The sequence below is a fragment of the Scyliorhinus torazame genome, chromosome 7 (assembly GCF_047496885.1).
Source record: "Scyliorhinus torazame isolate Kashiwa2021f chromosome 7, sScyTor2.1, whole genome shotgun sequence".
NCBI classification, from domain to species: domain Eukaryota; kingdom Metazoa; phylum Chordata; class Chondrichthyes; order Carcharhiniformes; family Scyliorhinidae; genus Scyliorhinus; species Scyliorhinus torazame.
In genome coordinates, this window is record NC_092713.1 from 22,530,369 (window position 1) to 22,549,718 (window position 19,350).

At 51.1% G+C, this 19,350-nt stretch overlaps 1 protein-coding gene across 2 annotated transcripts in view; it reads right to left on the bottom strand.

Annotated features, from left to right (window-relative positions):
- st6galnac3 (ST6 (alpha-N-acetyl-neuraminyl-2,3-beta-galactosyl-1,3)-N-acetylgalactosaminide alpha-2,6-sialyltransferase 3) overlaps nt 1-19,350 on the bottom strand; it is a 283,945-nt gene that overhangs the window by 242,664 nt on the left and 21,931 nt on the right. Inside the window, exon 2 of one of the 2 annotated variants that reach the window (XM_072510419.1) lies at nt 1,411-1,617. In XM_072510419.1, the coding sequence (XP_072366520.1) occupies nt 1,411-1,617 (207 nt within the window). Of the gene's footprint in view, nt 1-1,410; nt 1,618-19,350 lie in introns of those variants that run through there. The other variant, XM_072510420.1, reaches the window with a different exon arrangement.

A 19,350-nucleotide genomic window follows, 5' to 3' on the forward strand; every position in this document is an offset into this window, starting at 1 on the left:
TTCCTGCCCCAAACCCAATTAGGTCTGCAGCAGGAAGGCCCGTGCATCTACTCGCCCCGCTGCAAATTGAGGCTCAAAGGGCCACTTCATGCCAAATTGTAAGCCTCTCCCCACTGTCACTTCTATTAGCCCAGTAGCGGTCAGCTCTATCACCACACGGGAGCACAGCACATAATTATGTGCGTTGTTCGTTGTCTCCTGGGGAGGGGCTGGTCCATTTTTCAAAGGTACCCGGTGCCCCATTGAGGGGCATAGAATCAGGAGGGAGGGTTGGGGGCGCAATGTCGTTGAGAGCCACTCTATCTCCTTGCTGCTGACCCCCTACGCCGTCCTTCCATGTGGCCCGACACCACAAAACCCCTCCCACCATTACCTACCTCTGGCCTGGATCACTCTGTGGTGGGTGTCGCTCCAGCAGCAGCCACCTATGTGGCGCTGCTGGGCAAAAAATGCTATTGGCCTCTGATTGGCCAACAGCTCTTGGCAGGCAGGACATCTCGCCCCTGGGGTCCTGATCCTACGGAAGGCCCAAGTTTGACCTCTCAACTGCCTGATTGGCATGTATTACTGGCGGGCCTATCTGTGGGAGTCAGTGCTGGTCTCTCACTGGCTCTTACAGCCATTGGCCGAGACCCCGGCCACATCTGTAAAATTGCCCTCATTGTCCCAATTCAGCAGCTCAGATGGGAGCATCTCACCTGTGAGCCAGAGGATATGAGTATGTAGCCTACCTGGTCCAGAAACCCGAGCACAAAAATCTAGTCTAACACCCCGGTGCCATACTGAGGAGGTGGTGCATCATTCCATGTCTTTAGAAAGGAGCATTAAACCCAGGGCCCTGTCTGTCCTCTCAGGAGGATGTGGACAATCCCACAGGACCATTTCGAAGCAGAGGAGGAATGTTCCCCTGCTGTTTTGGACAACCGTTTCCCCTTGATCAGCACTTGAGTGCAGAGAATCGGGTCATTTATCACATGACCGTTTGCTTGAACTTACTGTGCACAAATTGGCTGCTGCGCCTCCTGCGTGACAACAGTGGGACCCTTTAGAACGAGAATCCACTCCTACTGGCCCATCTGAAAGGCAGCACCCCCGGCAGTGTAGCACTGCCTCAACACTGCACTGGAGTGTCAGTGTAACAATGCTCAAGTTGACCTTGGGGACCTGTGATATTCTGGTTCCGAGGCAGGGAGGCAACAGGTGACAGGCTGGAGTACGCAGCAGAGGCAAAAGAAAAAATTAAGCATAACCTGGATGGTCCAACACGGGGGAAAAACACTCATTGATTGTAATGTTCTTATTGACATATATGCGACCAGCAGTTTTAAGCTTCCCCAAAGGAGAGTCTGCAAGATTGAGAGCAATGAGAAGGTTGGCCTCCCCCACTTTGACCCAAGCGTAACATTTTACCTGTAGCGTCTTGACACTGATGTAGCCAGGGAGTTCCCGGGGCTCCTGGGCCTTGTTGGGGTGGGTAAAAACCCTTGTTCTGTTTAAAGTGCCACCGTGGCCAAGGTACGGCTGGAGGAGAAGCGAAGGGTTGTCGTACGTATAGCGGACTACTGCCACGAAAAGCGAGACCAGGAGAACCAAACACGCCACGAGAATCAGTTTTCTCTGTGAGGGGAAAGGAAAAGACTTGTTAGCCCGAACCAAAGGATGAAACGCCTGAACGAGACGTGAATAAAAGGGAGCTGGATAAGGCCATTCGGCCCCCTCAAGCCTGGTCTGCCATCCATTTAGAACACGGTTGATCTGGATTTTGATTTTACCCACCTTGGTTCCGTAACCCTTCCCCAACAAAGATCTAACAACTGCAATTCCGAACGCAGCCCGAGGACGGATTTCCAACAGCTGCTGGGTCTGGGATCGGATGTGGGCAATGCTGAAAATTAGCCCCAGTGCTGGTCACATGGCAAGTACCTGATTAGGTCCATTAGGGGCCGCTTAAGTCCAATAAGAGGAAAGGTTTTCCAGTCAACATCCAGTTTCCCCCACCAATGGGGCCAGCGCCTGGAATCGAGTTCCTTTCATCCCGAAGGAAGAAGCCATCAAAACTTGCGAAATTACTGGTACCGGCTCGAGCTGGTCTTGTATACCTTAAACTGGAACTCCAGTCCGGACTGTTACCAGCCACTTCCCAGGTTGTGCTGGACAGCAGACTTAGATAACATCTGTGCCTGCCAAGGTACGAGAGCAGTCACAGGCTGTCCCGTGGAAGGGCTCCCCCCCTCCTGCCCCTCTGCCACTCCTAAACACCCCCCCCCTCCCCCCCACACACACACAGGTAGTCTGGCTGATAGATCCCTTTATTAATGACAAGGCTGGCACGAGGGTGCCTCCATGATGAAGCACCTTCTCAGTTACTCATCGACGACTACTCAGAAACGCTCCGGACTTCTGTTCCACAACCCGGAGGGAAAATCCGGCCTCCAGTCTCAGCTACGTTTTCGTGGGAGACAATTACAGATTTCCACCACCTTTTGTGTGGAGATGCGCTTCAGGACATCACCTATTAAGTTTAAAGTTATGCCCTCTCGTTCTGGGCTCCCTACCCAGAGGAAATAGTTTCTATTCGCCCTGTACAACCCGTGAACAACATAATTATGGGACATCTAAACGCTTTGGAGTGCAGTCACCGTTGTCAGAACAAGCAAGCTCCAAAAATATCAATGTGGTAATCTGGCCGAGTGGTATTGGTGGAGGAAACAATATTCATAGAATCTCAACAGTGCAGAAAGAGGCCATTCTGCTCATCGAGCCTGCACTGACCCTCTGAAAGAGCACCCTACCTAGTCCCACTCACCCGGCCTATCCCCATAACCCCACCTAACCTGTACATCTTTGGACACCAAGGGCAATTTAGCATGGTCAATCCACCTAACCCGCACATCTTTGGACTGTGGGCGGAAACCGGAGCACCCGGAGGAAACCCTCGCAGACACGGGGAGAAAGGGCAAACTCCACACAGACAGTCACACGAGGCTGGAATTGAACCTGGGTCCCTGGAGCTGTGAGGCAGCAGTGCTAATCTATGCTGCCCAAATTTGGCAGGTTCTCTGATAACTCATCCGCTCTTCTTCGAAACAGTGACGCTCAATCCTTTACATCCACCTGCGAGAGCAGAGAGCTCCCAGTCTCATTCAAAGGACAGCACCTCTGACAGTGCAGCACTCCCACAGGACTGCACTGCAGTGTCACCCCTGATTTTTGTGCTCAACTCCTGGAGTGAAACTTGAATTCAGAAGCTTCAGACTCAGCGGTGAGGGTCATTAACTGATCCACAGCTGACACCTTAACTGTTTTAAACATCTCAATTAATAATAATAATAATAGTAGCTTGTTGTCACAAGTAGGCTTCAATTAAGTTACTGTGAGAAGCCTCTAGTCGCCACATTCTGGCGCCTGTTCGGGGAGGGCCGTACGGGAATTGAACCCGCGCTGCTGCCTTGTTCTGTATTCCAAGCCAGCTGTTTAGCCCACTGTGCTAAACAATTAAATCACCCTTTAACCTATACTCAGGGAAATTCAGCCTGTCCTCATTATTTAACCCGTTAAGCCCTGGTATCACTAAAGTAGATTCATCAACTTACAAAAATCCATGTGGCGAAGGTGTCCCCCAGCACGGGAGCACAGTGGTTATCACTGTGGCTTAACAGCACCAGGGTCCCAGGTTCGATTCCCGGCTTGGGTCACTGTGTGCGCGGAGTCTGCACGTTCTCCCCGTGTGTGCGTGGGTTTCCTCCGGGTGCTCCGGTTTCCTCCCACAATCCCAAAAGACATGCTGTTAGGTAATTTGGACATTCTGAATTCTCCCACTGTACCCGAACAAGCGCCGGAATGTGGCGACTAGGGGATTTTCACAGTAACTTCATTGCGGTGTTAACGTAAACCTACTTGTGACAATAATAAAGATTATTATTATTGATTTTCCAGTTGTGTGGTACTGAGGGAGTGCTGCACTGTGAGAGGTGCCAACTTTCAGACCAGCCATAAAATCGAGCTCTAACTTCTGCGTCGGATGTTGAAAAACAACGAGCATCTATTGGAAGAAGAGCAGGGGATTTCTCCCCTGAATCCTGGCCAATATTCTTCCGTCAATCAGCATCACTAAAAACAGACTAACATGTCATTGCCGCTTGTGGGCGCTTGCTGCGCCAAATTGACTGTCGGGTTAAATGAATAGAATTGACTGGACTGTATCGGTTCCCTCAAGAATAACCCTCAAAACACTGGTCACCAAGAAACAAACTTATACTTTTGTTGTCGCCTCTGCAGGCAACACAGCAGCTACAAAACAAAATGGTGGAAATCCTTGGATGTTTTGCTCACCATTTGGTTTCCCCACACAGCGGCTGGCACATGCTCAGTATTGTGCAGATGACCACTTCAAAACAAAGAACCAAGAACAAAGAAAAGTACAGCACAGGAACAGGCCCTTCGGCCCTTCGGCCCTCCAAGCCTGTGCCGACCATGCTGTCCGTCTAAACTAAAATCATCTACACTTCTGGGGTCCGTATCCCTCTATTCCCATCCTATTCATGTATTTGGCAAGATGCCCCTTAAATGTCACTATCGTCCCTGCTTCCACCACCTCCTCCGGCAGCGGGTTCCAGGCACACGCTACCCTCTGTGTAAAAAACTTGCCTCGTACATCTCCTCTAAACCTTGCCCCTCGCACCTTAAGCCTATGCCCCCTAGTAATTGACCCCTCTGCCCTGGGGAAAAGCCTCTGACTATCCACGCCGTCTGTGTCCCTCATAATTTTGTAGACCTCTATCAGGTCGCCCCTCAACCTCCGTCGTTCCAGTGAGAACAAACTGAGTTTATTCAACCGCTCCTCATAGCTAATACCCTCCATACCAGGCAACATCCTGGTAAATCTCTTCTGCACCCTCTCTAAAGCCTCCATATCCTTCTGGTAGTGTGACGACCAGAATTGAACACTATACTCCAAGTGTGGCCGAACTAATGTTCTATACATGACTTGCCAATTCTTATACTCAATGCCCGGCCAATGAAGGCAAGCATGCCGTGTGCCTTCTTGACTACCTTCTCTACCTGTGTTGCCCCTTTCAGTGACCTGTGGACCTGTACACCTAGATCTCCCTGACTTTCAATACTCTTGAGGGTTCTACCATTCACTGTATATTCCCTACCTGCATTAGACCTTCTAAAATGCATTACCTCACATTTGTCCGGATTAAACTCCATCTGCCATCTCTCCACCCAAGTCTCCAAACAATCTAAATCCTGTGATATCCTCTGACAGTCCTCATCGCTATCCGCAATTCCACCAACCTTTGTGTCATCTGCAAACTTACTAATCAACCAGTTACATTTTCCTCCAAATCATTTATATATACTACGAACAGCAAAGGTCCCAGCGCTGATCCCTGCGGACACCACGAGTCACAGCCCTCCAATTAGAAAAGCACCCTTCCATTGCTACTCTCTGCCTTCTATGGCCTAGCCAGTTCTGTATCCACCTTGCCAGCTCACCCCTGATCACGTGTGCCTTCACCTTTTGTACCAGTCTGCCATGAGGGACCTTGTCAAAGGCCTTACTGAAGTCCATATAGACAACATCCACTGCCCTACCTGCCTCAATCATCTTTGTGACATCTTCGAAAAACTCATCAAGTTAGTGAGACACGACCTTCCCTTCACAAAACCATGCTGCCTCTCACTAATACATCCATTTGCTTCCAAATGGGAGTAGATCCTGTCTCGAAGAATTCTCTCCAGTAGTTTCCTTACCACTGACGTAAGGCTCACCGGCCTATAGTCCCCTGGATTATCCTTGCTATCCTTCTTTTTAAAAAAAAAATATTTTATTCAAGTTTTTTGGCCAAACATAACAATACGTAGTGTTTCTTTTACACAACAATAAAGCAATATAAATAACCGTGGCCAGTTTTAAACAAATATATAAGTAATATATAAACAAAAACAAAAAACAAAACTAAATGGCAACTGCCTTGTCCAAAATAAATACTCTCCAAAAATACAATCCAACAATCTAATATACAATTACATATACCAAATACCTATACATATACAATAACATCCCTGAGAGTCCGTCCGATTCCTCCCCCCCGCCCTTCCGCCCACCCCCCCCCCCCCCCTGGGTTGCTGCTGTTGTCTACTTCTTTTCCATTCCCTCTATCTTTCTGTGAGGTAGTCGACGAACGGTTGCCACCGCCTGGTGAACCCCTGAGCCGAACCCCTTAACACGAACTTAATCCGTTCTAACTTTATAAACCCTGCCATATCGTTTATCCAGGTCTCCACACCCGGGGGTTTGGCTTCCTTCCACATTAACAATATCCTGCGCCGGGCTACAAGGGACGCAAAGGCCAACACGTCAGCCTCTCTCGCCTCCTGCACTCCCGGCTCTTCTGCAACCCCAAATATAGCCAACCCCAAGCTTGGTTCGACCCGGACCCCCACCACCTTCGAAAGCACCTTTGCCACCCCCACCCAGAACCCCTGTAGTGCCGGGCATGACCAGAACATGTGGGTGTGATTCGCTGGGCCTCTCGAGCATCTCGCACACCTATCCTCTACCCCCAAAAATTTACTAAGCCGTGCTCCAGTCATATGTGCCCTGTGTAGCACCTTAAATTGTATCAGGCTTAGTCTGGCACACGAGGACGATGAGTTTACCCTACGTAGGGCATCAGCGCACAGCCCCTCCTCAATCTCCTCCCCCAGTTCGTCTTCCCATTTCCCTTTCAGCTCATCTACCATGATCTCCCCCTCGTCCCTCATCTCCCTGTATATGTCCGCCACCTTACCATCCCCCACCCATGTCTCTGAGATCACTCTATCCTGCACTTCCTGCGTTGGGAGCTGCGGGAATTCCCTCACCTGTTGCCTCGCAAAAGCCCTCAATTGCATATACCGAAATGCATTCCCTTGGGGCAACCCATATTTCTCCGTCAGTGCTCCCAGACTCGCAAACGTCCCATCTACAAATAGATCTCTTAGTTGTACTACCCCAGCTCTTTGCCATGCTCCAAATCCCCCATCCATTCTCCCCGGAACGAACCTATGATTGTTTCTTATCGGGAACCGCACCGAAGCTCCCATCCCTCCCCTATGCCGTCTCCACTGCCCCCAAATTTTCAATGTAGCCACCACCACCGGGCTTGTGGTGTATTTCTTTGGTGAGAACAGCAACGGCGCCGTCACCATTGCTTGCAGGCTAGTCCCCCTGCAGGACGCCCTCTCCAATCTCTTCCACGCCGCTCCCTCCCCTTCTCCCATCCACTTACACACCATTGAAACATTGGCGGCCCAGTAGTACTCACCTAGGCTCGGTAGTGCCAGCCCCCCCCTGTCCCTACTACGCTGCAAGAATCCTCGCCTCGCTCTCGGGGTCTTCCCAGCCCACACAAAACTCATAATGCTCTTCTCAATTCTTTTGAAAAAAGCCTTCGTGATCACCACCGGGAGGCACTGGAACACAAAAAGGAATCTCGGGAGGACCACCATTTTAACCGCCTGCACCCTACCTGCCAATGACAGGGACACCATGTCCCATCTCTTGAAATCCTCCTCCATCTGTTCCACCAACCGTGTTCAATTAAGCCTATGTAATGTACCCCAATTCTTGGCTATCTGGATCCCCAGGTACCGGAAGTCCCTTGCTACCTTCCTCAACGGTAAATCCTCTATCTCTCTGCTCTGTTCCCCCGGATGCACCACAAATAACTCACTTTTCCCCATGTTCAGTTTATACCCTGAAAAATCCCCAAATTCCCCAAGTATCCGCATTATCTCTGGCATCCCCTCCACCGGGTCCGCCACATATAGCAACAAATCATCCGCATACAGAGATACCCGGTGTTCTTCTCCCCCCCTAAGTACTCCCCTCCACTTCCTGGAACCCGTCAGTGCTATGGCCAGGGGTTCAATCGCCAATGCAAACAATAACGGGGACAGAGGACATCCCTGCCTCGTCCCTTTATGGAGCCGAAAATAGTCCATTCGTGACCACGCTCGCCATCGGGGCCCTATACAGCAACTGTACCCACCTGATATACCCGTCCCCAAAGCCAAATCTCCTCAACACCTCCCACAAATAATCCCACTCCACTCTATCAAATGCTTTCTCGGCATCCATCGCCACCACTATCTCCGCTTCCCCCTCTGGTGGGGGCATCATCATTACCCCTAGCAGCCTCCGTATATTTGTATTTAGCTGTCTCCCCTTCACAAACCCAGTTTGGTCCTCATGGACCACCCCCGGGACACAATCCTCTATCCTCATTGCCATTACCTTGGCCAGAATCTTAGCATCCACATTCAGGAGGAAAATGGGCCTGTATGACCTGCATTGCAGCGGGTCTTTTTCCTTCTTTAGGAGGAGCGATATCGTTGCCTCTGACATAGTCGGGGGCAGCTGCCCCCTTCCCCTCGCCTCATTAGCGGGGCCAGCAAGTCCAAATATTTCTTATAGAATTCAACTGGGAATCCGTCTGGTCCCGGGACCTTCCCCGCCTGCATGCTCCCAATCCCTTTCACTACTTCCTCCGTCTCAATCTGTGCTCCCAGCCCCACTCTCTCCTGCTCCTCCACCTTAGGAAATTCCAGCTGATCCAGAAAGCACATCATTCTCTCCTTCCCGTCCGGGGGCTGCGCTTCATATAATCTTTCATAAAATGCCTTGAACACTCCATTCACTCTCTCCGCTCCCCGCTCCATCTCTCCCTCCTCATCTCTCACCCCCCCTATCTCCCTCGCTGCTCCCCTTTTCCTCAGTTGGTGGGCCAACAACCTACTCGCCTTCTCCCCATATTCGTACTGTACACCCTGTGCCTTCCTCCATTGTGCCTCTGCATTACCCGTAGTCAACAAGTCAAATTCTACATGTATACTTTGCCTTTCCCTGTACAGTCCCTCCTCCGGTGCCTCCGCGTATTGTCTGTCCACCCTCAGAAGTTCTTTCAACAACCGCTCCCTTTCCCTACCCTCCTGCTTTCCTTTATGTGCCCTAATAGATATCAGCTCCCCTCTAATCACTGCCTTCAGTGCCTCCCAGACCACTCCCACCTGTACCTCCCCATTATCATTAATTTCCAAGTACCTTTCAACACACCCCCTCACCCTTAAACACACCCCCTCATCTGCCAATAATCCCATGTCCATTCTTCAGGGTGGAAGCTGTTGTTTTTCTTTCCCTATCTCCAGGTCCACCCAGTGTGGAGCATGATCCGAAATGGCTATAGCCGTGTACTCCGTCCCCGTCACCTTTGGGATCAGTGCCCTTCCCAAAACAAAAAAATCTATTCGTGAAAATACTTTATGTACATCGGAGAAAAACAAAAACTCCTTACTCCTAGGTCTACTAAATCTCCAGGGATCTACTCCTCCCATCTGCTCCATAAAATCCTTAAGCACCCTAGCTGCAGCCGGCCTCGTTCCGGTCCTGGACCTCGATCTGTCCAGCCCTGGGTCCAGCACCGTATTAAAGTCTCTACCCATTACCAACTTCCCCACCTCTAGGTCCGGGATTCGTCCTAACATACGCCTCATAAAATTGGCATCATCCCAGTTCGGGGCATACACGTTCACTAATACCACCGCCTCCCCTTGCAGTTTGCCACTCACCATCACATATCTGCCCCCACTATCCGCCACTATAGACTTTGCCTCAAACATTACCCGCTTCCCCACTCGTATGGTCACCCCCCTGTTTTTTACATCTAGCCCCGAATGAAACACCTGCCCCACCCATCCTTTGCGAAGTCTAACCTGGTCTATCAGCTTCAGATGCGTCTCCTGAAGCATAACCACATCTGCCTTAAGTTTCTTTAGGTGTGCGAGTACCCGTGCCCTCTTAATCGGCCCGTTCAGCCCTCTCACATTCCACGTGATCAACCGGGTTGGGGGGCTCTTTACCGCCTCCCCCTTGACGACTAGCCATTTCCTTTTTCAATCCAGCTCCTCACCCGGTTCCCACGTAGCTGTATCCCCCCCAGGCGGCTTGCTATCCTTCTTAAACAAAGGAACAACATTGGCTATTCTCCAGTCCTCCGGGACATCACCTGAAGACAGTGAGGATCCAAAGATTTCTGTCAAGGCCTCAGCAATTTCCTCTCTAGCCTCCTTCAGTATTTTGGGGTAGATCCCATCAGGCCCTGGGGACTTATCTACCGTAATATTTTTCAAGACGCCCAACACCTCGGGCGTCATTCTCCGCCGACGGGAGTCTCCGTTTTGCCGGCGCCCGGGGGTTTCCCGGCGACGTGGGGCTGCCCCACAATGGGAAACCCTATTGACCGACCGGCGTAACGGAGACTCCCGCCGGCGGGTCGGGGCAGAAATGTGGCGGGGCCCCTCGTCTTTTTGGATCTCAATGTGACCCAGGCTATCTACACACCCTTCTCCAGACTCAACATCCACCAATTCCTTCCCTTTGCTGAATACTGATGCAAAGTATTCATTTAGTACCTCATCCATTCCTCTGGCTCCACACATAGATTCCCTTGCCTATCCTTCAATGGGCCAACACTTTCCCTGACTACTCTCTTGCTTTTTATGTACGTGTAAAAAGCCTTAACCCTATTTGCCAATGACTTTTCGTGACCCCGTCTTGCCCTCCTGACTCCTTGCTTAGGTTCCTTCCTACTTTCCTTATATTCCACACAGGCTTCGTCTGTTCCCAGCCATCTAGCCCTGACAAATGCCTCCTTTTTCTTTTTGATGAGGCCTACAATATCTCTCGTTATCCAAGGTACCCGAAATTTGCCGTATTTATCCTTCTTCCGCACAGGAACATGCCGGTCCTGAATTCCTTTCCACTGACACTTGAAAGCCTCCCACATGTCAGATGTTGATTTACCCTCAAACATCCTCCCCAATCTATGTTCTTCAATTCCTGCCTAATATTGTTATAATTAGCCTTCCCCCAATTTAGCACATTCACCCTAGGACCACTCTTATCCTTGTCCACCAGTACTTTAAAACTTACTGAATTGTGGTCACTGTTCCCAAAATGCTCCCCTACTGAAACCTCTACCACCTGGCCGGGCTCATTCCCCAATGCCAGGTCCAGTACAGCCCCTTCGGTAGTTGGACTGTCTACATATTATTTTAAGAAGCCCTCCTGGATGCTCCTTACAAACTCTGCCCCGTCTAAGCCCCTAGCACTAAGTGAGTCCCAGTCAATATTGGGGAAGTTGAAGTCTCCCATCACAACAACCCTGTTGTTTTACTCGTTTCCAAAATCTGTCTACCTACCTGCTCCACTATCTCCCGCTGACTGTTAGGATGCCTGTAGTACCCCCAATATTGTGACTGCACCCTTCTTATTCCTGATCTCTACCCATATAACCTCGCTGCCCTCTGAGGTGTCCACCCGTAGTACAGCTGTAATATTCTCCCTAACAAGTAGCGCAACTCCGCCACCCCTTTTACATCCCCCTCTATCGCACCTGAAACATCTAAATCCTGGAGCGTTTAGTTGCCATTCCTGTCCTTCCCTCAACCAGGTCTCTGTAATGGCAACAACATCATAGTTCCAAGTAATAATCCAAGCTCTAAGTTCATCTGCCTTACCCGTAATACTTCTTGCATTAAAACATATGCACTTCAGGCCACCAGACCCGCTGTGTTCAGCAACATCTCCCTGTCTGCTCTTCCTCAGAGACATACTGGCCATATTCCCTAGTTCTCCCTCAATGCTTTCACCTTCTGACCTATTGCTCCCGTGCCCACCCCCCCTGCCATACTAGTTTAAACCCTCCCGTGTGTCACTCGCAAACCTCGCGGCCAGGATATTTATGCCTCTCCAGTTTAGATGCAACCCGTCCTTCTTATACAGGTCACACCTGCCCCGGAGGAGCTCCCAGTAGGCCAGATAACGGAAACCCTCCCTCCTACACCAGCTGTTTACCCACGTGTTTAGCTGCTATATCTTCCTATTTCTAGTCTCACTGGCACGTGGCACAGGGAGTAATCCCGAGATTACAACCCTAGAGGTCCTGTCTTTTAACTTTCTGCCTAGCTCCCTGAACTCCTGCTGCAGGACCTCATGCCCCTTCCTGCCTATGTCGTTAGTACCAAAATGTACCACGACCTCTGCCTGTTTGCCCTCCCCCTTCAGGATGCCCGCTACCCGTTCGGAGACATCCTGGACCCTGGCACCAGGGAGGCAACATACCATCCTGGAGTCTCTTTCACGTCCACAGAAGCGCCTATCTGTGCCCCTGACTATAGAGTCCCCTATGACTATTGCTCTTCTGCACTTTGACCCTCTCTTGCTGAGCCAGCCGTGGTGCCACTGCTCTGGCTGCTGCTGTTTCCCCCTGATAGGCTATCCCCCCCGACAGTATCCAAAGGGGTATACCTGTTCGAGAGGGGAGAACCACAGTGGATTCCTGCACTGACTGCCTGCCCTTTCCTGGTGGTCACCCATATCTCTGCCTGCACCTTGGGTGTGACCACATTTATATAACTGCGATCTATGACGCTTTCCGCCACCTGCATGCTCCTAAGTGCATCCAACTGCTGCTCCAACCGAACCATGCAGTCTGTGAGGAGCTCCAGTTGGGTGCACTTTCTGCAGATGAAGCCATCCGGGATGCTGGAAGCCTCCCGGACCTGCCACATCTCACAGTCAGAGCACTGCACCCCTCGAATTGACATTGCGTCAATTAATTAATAAATTAAATTTAAAATATAAAAAAAAAGTTACTGTTAACTCTCTATTTCCTAGCACTAGATTTCTACTAGAAATGTGAAAGCTAAATACAGTACTCTCCGATCTCTGGCTTAGATAACCCTCTAAATTATAATAAAGTAATTATGTTTAATTAGTTTAATAATGCTTAATTTTTTAAAATTTAGTGTAGATTCCCAACCAGCCAATCAGGTCACAGCTTTAATGTGATGTCACTTCAGTTACCCCCCCCCCCCCCAACACAATTTGAAAAGGTAGTAAAAATAAATAAAAATCACTTACCTTCACAGGTTTTCAATCACTTCAATCACAGGCGATTTCGGATGGACAAGAGGATGCGGTTGCAGAGTAAAGGGTTAACATCAGAAGCAGACATGACGCTGATGTAATAATGATGTCAGATCACATGACTGAGAGATCTGGATGGAGGGAGGAGAAGGCCCAACCTCGTGTAGAGGTCCAAATGTGTCAATATTTGCTAAAAAGCAAAGCAGGAATGGTTCTGAGGAACTGTAGGCTCGAGCAGTGGACTTGGGAGAATAGGAAATTCCGCCAAACCCTATCTGGACCCCACTCGGACAACAAAACAGGAGTTCCTCATGGAGATTCTCTTAAGGTTAACGTGCAGGTTCAGTCAGCAATTAGGAAGGCAACTGCAATGTTAGCATTCATGTCGAGAGGGCTGGAATACAAGAGCAGGGATGTACCTCTGAGGCTGTATAAGGCTCTGGTCAGACCCCATTTGGAGTATTGTGAGCAGTTTTGGACCCCGTGTTTAAGGAAGGATGTGCTGGCCTTGGAAAGGATTCAGAGGAGGTTCACAAGAATGATCCCTGGAATGAAGAGCTTGTCGTATGAGGAACGGTTGAGGACTCTGGATCTATACTCGCTGGAGTTTAGAAAGATGAGGGGGGGGGGATCTTATTGAAACTTACAGGATACAGCGAGGCCTGGATAGAGTGGACGTGGAGAGGATATTTCCACTTGTAGGAAAAACTAGAACCCGAGGGTACAGCATCGGATTGAAGGAATGATCCTTTAAAACAGAGATGAGGAGGAATTTCTTCAGCCAGAGGGTGGTGAATCTGTGGAACTCTTTGCTGTGGGAGCCAAATCACTGAGTATCTTTAATAATAATAATCTTTATTATTGTCACAAGTAGGCTTACATTATCACTGCAATGAAGTTACTGTGAAGATCCCCTAGTCGCCACATTCCGGCGCCTATTCGGGTACACGCAGGGAGAATTCAGAATGTCCAATTCATCTAACAAGCACGTCTTTCGGAACTTGTGGGAGGACACCGGAGCACCCGGAGGAAACCCACGCAGACATGAGGAAAAGGTGCAGACTCCGCGCAGACTGTGACCCAAGCCGGGAATCGAACCTGGGACCCGGGCCTTGTGAAGCAACAGTGCTAATAACTGTGCTACCGTGCCTAAGACAGAGATAGATAGGTTCTTGATTAATAAGGGGATCAGGGGTTATGGGGAGAAGGCAGGGGAATGGGGATGAGAAACATCTCAGCCAAGATCGAATGGCAAAGCAGACTCGATGGGCCGAATGGCCTAATTCTGCTCCTATGTCTTCTGAAATGAAAATTGCTTATTGTCACAAGGAGGCTTCAAATGAAGTTACTGTGAAAAGCCCCTAGTCGCCACATTACGGCACCTGTTCGGGGAGGCTGGTACGGGAATTGAACCGTGCTGCTGGCCTGCTTTAAAAGCCAGCTCTTTCGCCCTGTGCTAAACCAGCCCCTGGTCTTACGGTTACTCTCGATGTGTTTCAGCACGCACAGGATCTCACGAAAAAAAAGAAAGGATTGCAGTTGTAATACCGTCAGCAAGACATTCCAAAGTATTTTACAGCCGATGAAGCAGTTTTGAAGTATAGGCACTGCTCGAATGCAGGAACGGGAATGCCTGCATCGGTGCAGTACACGGAGTGCTCCGGCCTAGGCCTGGATTATGTGCTCATCTTTCTGGAGACTTGAACCCTTAGCCTTCAAGCTCAGTGAGTGAGAAAACTACCGCCGAGCCTCAGCTGACACCTACAGAGTTGCAGCTGCCAAGTGAAATGTTAAGTGCATGCGGTGGAAATAAAGAGTAGGACATGCTGACAGGGTGAGATAAAGTAAATGGAGCGGGAGGAGGAGGCTTGTGTGGAGCGTAAACACAGCCGCAGCCTGATCGAAAATTTACTGTGCCCTAAATTCTATGCAATAGACAAGATTGTCGGCCCTTTGCATTACAGGATCACGTGCCCAACTAGCAAGGTCTAGAGTCATAGCTCTGCCTATCTCTTTATGACCAAACCGGTGTACTCGTGCTACCTTTCCCCAAGCAATGCTCACACGAGATACTCAAAAGTGTGATTGATATTTCTGATGCCCCCTGTGACAGCCGGGGGAAAAAGGAAGATCAGAGATGCGGCGAGCTTTAGTGAAAGAGACAGAGCAGGGCTAGCCTTGTAGGATGCCTGCAGGGTACCTTACAGCAAGCGCACAAGTCTATCATTTCCATCGCCTCATCCATTGCTGTGCTCTTTAGTGTGTCAGTTTTGGTTTCGTTGGTAACACGCCTAAGAGTCAGAATGCTGGGGATTCACGTCCCGCAATCCTTAGATGAACCTAAGCACGACTGTTGGAGGCGCATCTTTTGGGTGCTTGTCAAGCCCATCGGCCCACTCGACTGGCTGAAACAGCTCCCATATCCGTGTGTCAAAAAACAAACAGGGAATCGCTCCCCGGTGTCCTGACCAACATTGAGCCCTCAATAAACAGGACAAGAAATCAGATAATCCCATCTATTCACTGTGGTACCTTGCAGTGCGTCAATTAGATTTGGATTTGTTTATTGTCACGTGTACCGAGGTATAATAAAAAGTATTTCTCTACGTGAAGCTCAATAGATCATTCAGTACAGGAAAATAAAATAAAAATACAAAATAGGGCAACACAAGGTACACCAATGCAAATACATAGACGCCGGCATCGGATGAAGCATACAGGATGTCGTGTTAATGAGGTCAGTCCATAAGAGGGTCATTTAGGAGTCTGGTAACAGCGGGAAAGAAGCTGTTTTTGAGTCTGTTCGTGCGTGTTCTCAGACTTCTGTATCTCCTGCCCGATGGAAGAAGTTGGGAGAGTGAGTAAGCCGGGTGGGAGGGATCTTTGATTATACTGCCCACTTTCCCCAGGCAGCGGGAGGTGTAGATGGTGTCAATGGATGGGAGGCAGGTTCGTGTGATGGACTGGGCAGTGTTCACGACTCTCTGAAGTTTCTTGCGGTCTTGGGCCGAGCAGTTGCCATACCAGGCTGTGATGCTCCTCCCACTGCTGCTCCTCGCTCCCCGCTGCTGCTCCTCCCCCCGCTGCTGCTCCTCTCTCCCCGCGGCTGCTCCTCTCTCCCTGCCGCTGCTCCTCTCTCCCCCGCTGCTGCTCCTCTCCCCCCGCTGCTGCTCCTCTCTCCTCCCACTGCTGCTCCTCTCTCCCACCTGCTGCTCCTCCCCCCGCTGCTGCTCCTCTCCCCCCGCTGCTGCTCCTCTCTTCCCGCTGCTGCTCCTCTCTCCCCGCTGCTGCTCCTCTCTCCCCGCTGCTGCTCCTCTCTCCCCGCCGCTGCTCCTCTCTCCCCGCCGCTGCTCCTCTCTCCCCGCTGCTGCTCCTCTCTCCCCGCTGCTGCTCCTCTCTCCCCGCCGCTGCTCCTCTCTCCCCGCTGCTGCTCCTCTCCCCCCCCCCTGCTGCTCCTCCCCCCCCGCTGCTGCTCCTCGCTCCCCGCTGCTGCTCCTCTCTCCCCACCGCTGCTCCTCTCTCCCCGCTGCTGCTCCTCTCTCCCCGCTGCTGCTCCTCTCCCCCCCCCGATGCTGACAGCGTAGACACCATTCCCAGGCTGCTTCACTGTGATGCTGACTGCAAGACACCGTTCCCAGACTGCTTCACTGTGATGCTGACTGCAGGACACCGTTCACAGACTGCTTCACTGTGATGCTGACTGCAGGACACCGTTCACAGACTGCTTCACTGTGATGCTGACTGCGAGGACACCGTTCACAGACTGCTTCACTGTGACACTGAATGCGAGGACACCGTTCACAGACTGCTTCACTCTGACACTGACTGCAGGACACCGTTCACAGACTGCTTCACTGTGATGCTGACTGCGAGGACACCGTTCACAGACTGCTTCACTGTGACACTGACTGCGAGGACACCGTTCACAGACTGCTTCACTCTGACACTGACTGCAGGGCACCGTTCCCAGACTGCTTCACTGTGATGCTGACTGCGAAGAAACCGTTCACAGACTTCTTCAATGTGACACTGACTGCAGGACACCGTTCCCAGACTGCTTCACTGTGATGCTGACAGCGTAGACACCGTTCCCAGACTGCTTCACTGTGATGGTGACTGCAGGACACCGTTCCCAGACTGCTTCACTGTGATGCTGACTGCGATGACACCGTTCCCAGACTGCTTCACTGTGATGCTGACTGCGAAGACACCGTTCCCAGACTGCTTCACTGTGATGCTGACTGCGATGACACCGTTCCCAGACTGCTTCACTGTGATGCTGACAGCGAAGACACCGTTCCCAGACTGCTTCACTGTGACGCTGACTGCAGGACACCGTTCCCAGACTGCTTCACTGTGACACTGACTGCAGGACATCGTTCCCAGACTGCTTCACTGTGATGCTGACTGCAGGACACCGTTCCCAGACTGCTTCACTGTGATGCTGACTGCGATGACACCGTTCCCAGACTGCTTCACTGTGATGCTGACAGCGAAGACACCGTTCCCAGACTGCTTCACTGTGACACTGACTGCAGGACACCGTTCCCAGACTGCTTCACTGTGACACTGACTGCAGGACACCGTTCCCAGACTGCTTCACTGTGACACTGACTGCAGGACACCGTTCACAGACTGCTTCACTGTAACACTGACTGTGAGGACACCGTTCCCAGACTGCTTCACTGTGACACTGACTGCAGGACACCGTTCCCAGACTGCTTCACTGTGACACTGACTGTAGGGCACCATTCCCAGACTGCTTCACTGTGACACTGACTGCAGGACACCGTTCCCAGACTGCTTCACTGTGACACTGACTGCAGGACACCGTTCCCAGACTGCTTCACTGTAACACTGACTGTGAGGACACCGTTCCCAGACTGCTTCACTGTGATGCTGACTGCGATGACACCACTCCCAGACTGCTTCACTGTGACACTGACTGCAGGACACCGTTCCCAGACTGCTTCACTGTGACACTGACTGCAGGACACCGTTCCCAGACTGCTTCACTGTGATGCTGACTGCGATGACACCGTTCCCAGACTGCTTCACTGTGATACTGACTGCAGGACACCGTTCCCAGACTGCTTCACTGTGATGCTGACTGCGAAGACACCGTTCCCAGACTGCTTCACTGTGATGCTGACTGCGATGACACCGTTCCCAGACTGCTTCACTGTGATACTGACTGCAGGACACCGTTCCCAGACTGCTTCACTGTGATGCTGACTGCGAAGACACCGTTCCCAGACTGCTTCACTGTGATGCTGACTGCGATGACACCGTTCCCAGACTGCTTCACTGTGACACTGACTGCGATGACACCATTCCCAGACTGCTTCACTGTGATGCTGACTGCGATGACACCACTCCCAGACTGCTTCACTGTGATGCTGACTGCGATGACACCACTCCCAGACTGCTTCACTGTGATGCTGACTGCAGGACACCGTTCCCAGACTGCTTCACTGTGATGCTGACTGCAGGACACCGTTCCCAGACTGCTTCACTGTGATGCTGACTGCGATGACACCGTTCCCAGACTGCTTCACTGTGATGCTGACTGCGATGACACCACTCCCAGACTGCTTCACTGTGATGCTGACTGCAGGACACTGTTCCTAGACTGCTTCACTGTGACACTGACTGCAGGACACCGTTCCCAGACTGCTTCACTGTGATGCTGACTGCGATGACACCGTTCCCAGACTGCTTCACTGTGATGCTGACTGCGATGACACCGTTCCCAGACTGCTTCACTGTAACACTGACTGCGAAGACACCGTTCCCAGACTGCTTCACTGTGATACTGACTGCAGGACACCGTTCACAGACTGCTTCACTGTGACACTGACTGCGATGACACCGTTCCCAGACTGCTTCACTGTGACACTGACTGCAGGACACCATTCCCAGACTGCTTCACTGTGATGCTGACTGCAGGACACCGTTCACAGACTGCTTCACTGTGATGCTGACTGCAGGACACCGTTCACAGACTGCTTCACTGTGATGCTGACTGCAGGACACCGTTCCCAGACTGCTTCACTGTGATACTGACTGCAGGACACCGTTCCCAGACTGCTTCACTGTGATGCTGACTGCAGGACACCGTTCACAGACTGCTTCACTGTGATGCTGACTGCAGGTCACCGTTCCCAGACTGCTTCACTATGATGTTGACTGCAGGACACCGTTCCCAGACTGCTTCACTGTGACACTGATTGCAGGACACCGTTCCCAGACTGCTTCACTGTGACACTGACTGCGAGGACAACGTTCACAGACTACTTCACTGTGATGCTGACTGCAGGACACCGTTCCCAGACTGCTTCACTATGACACTGACTGCGATGACACCGTTC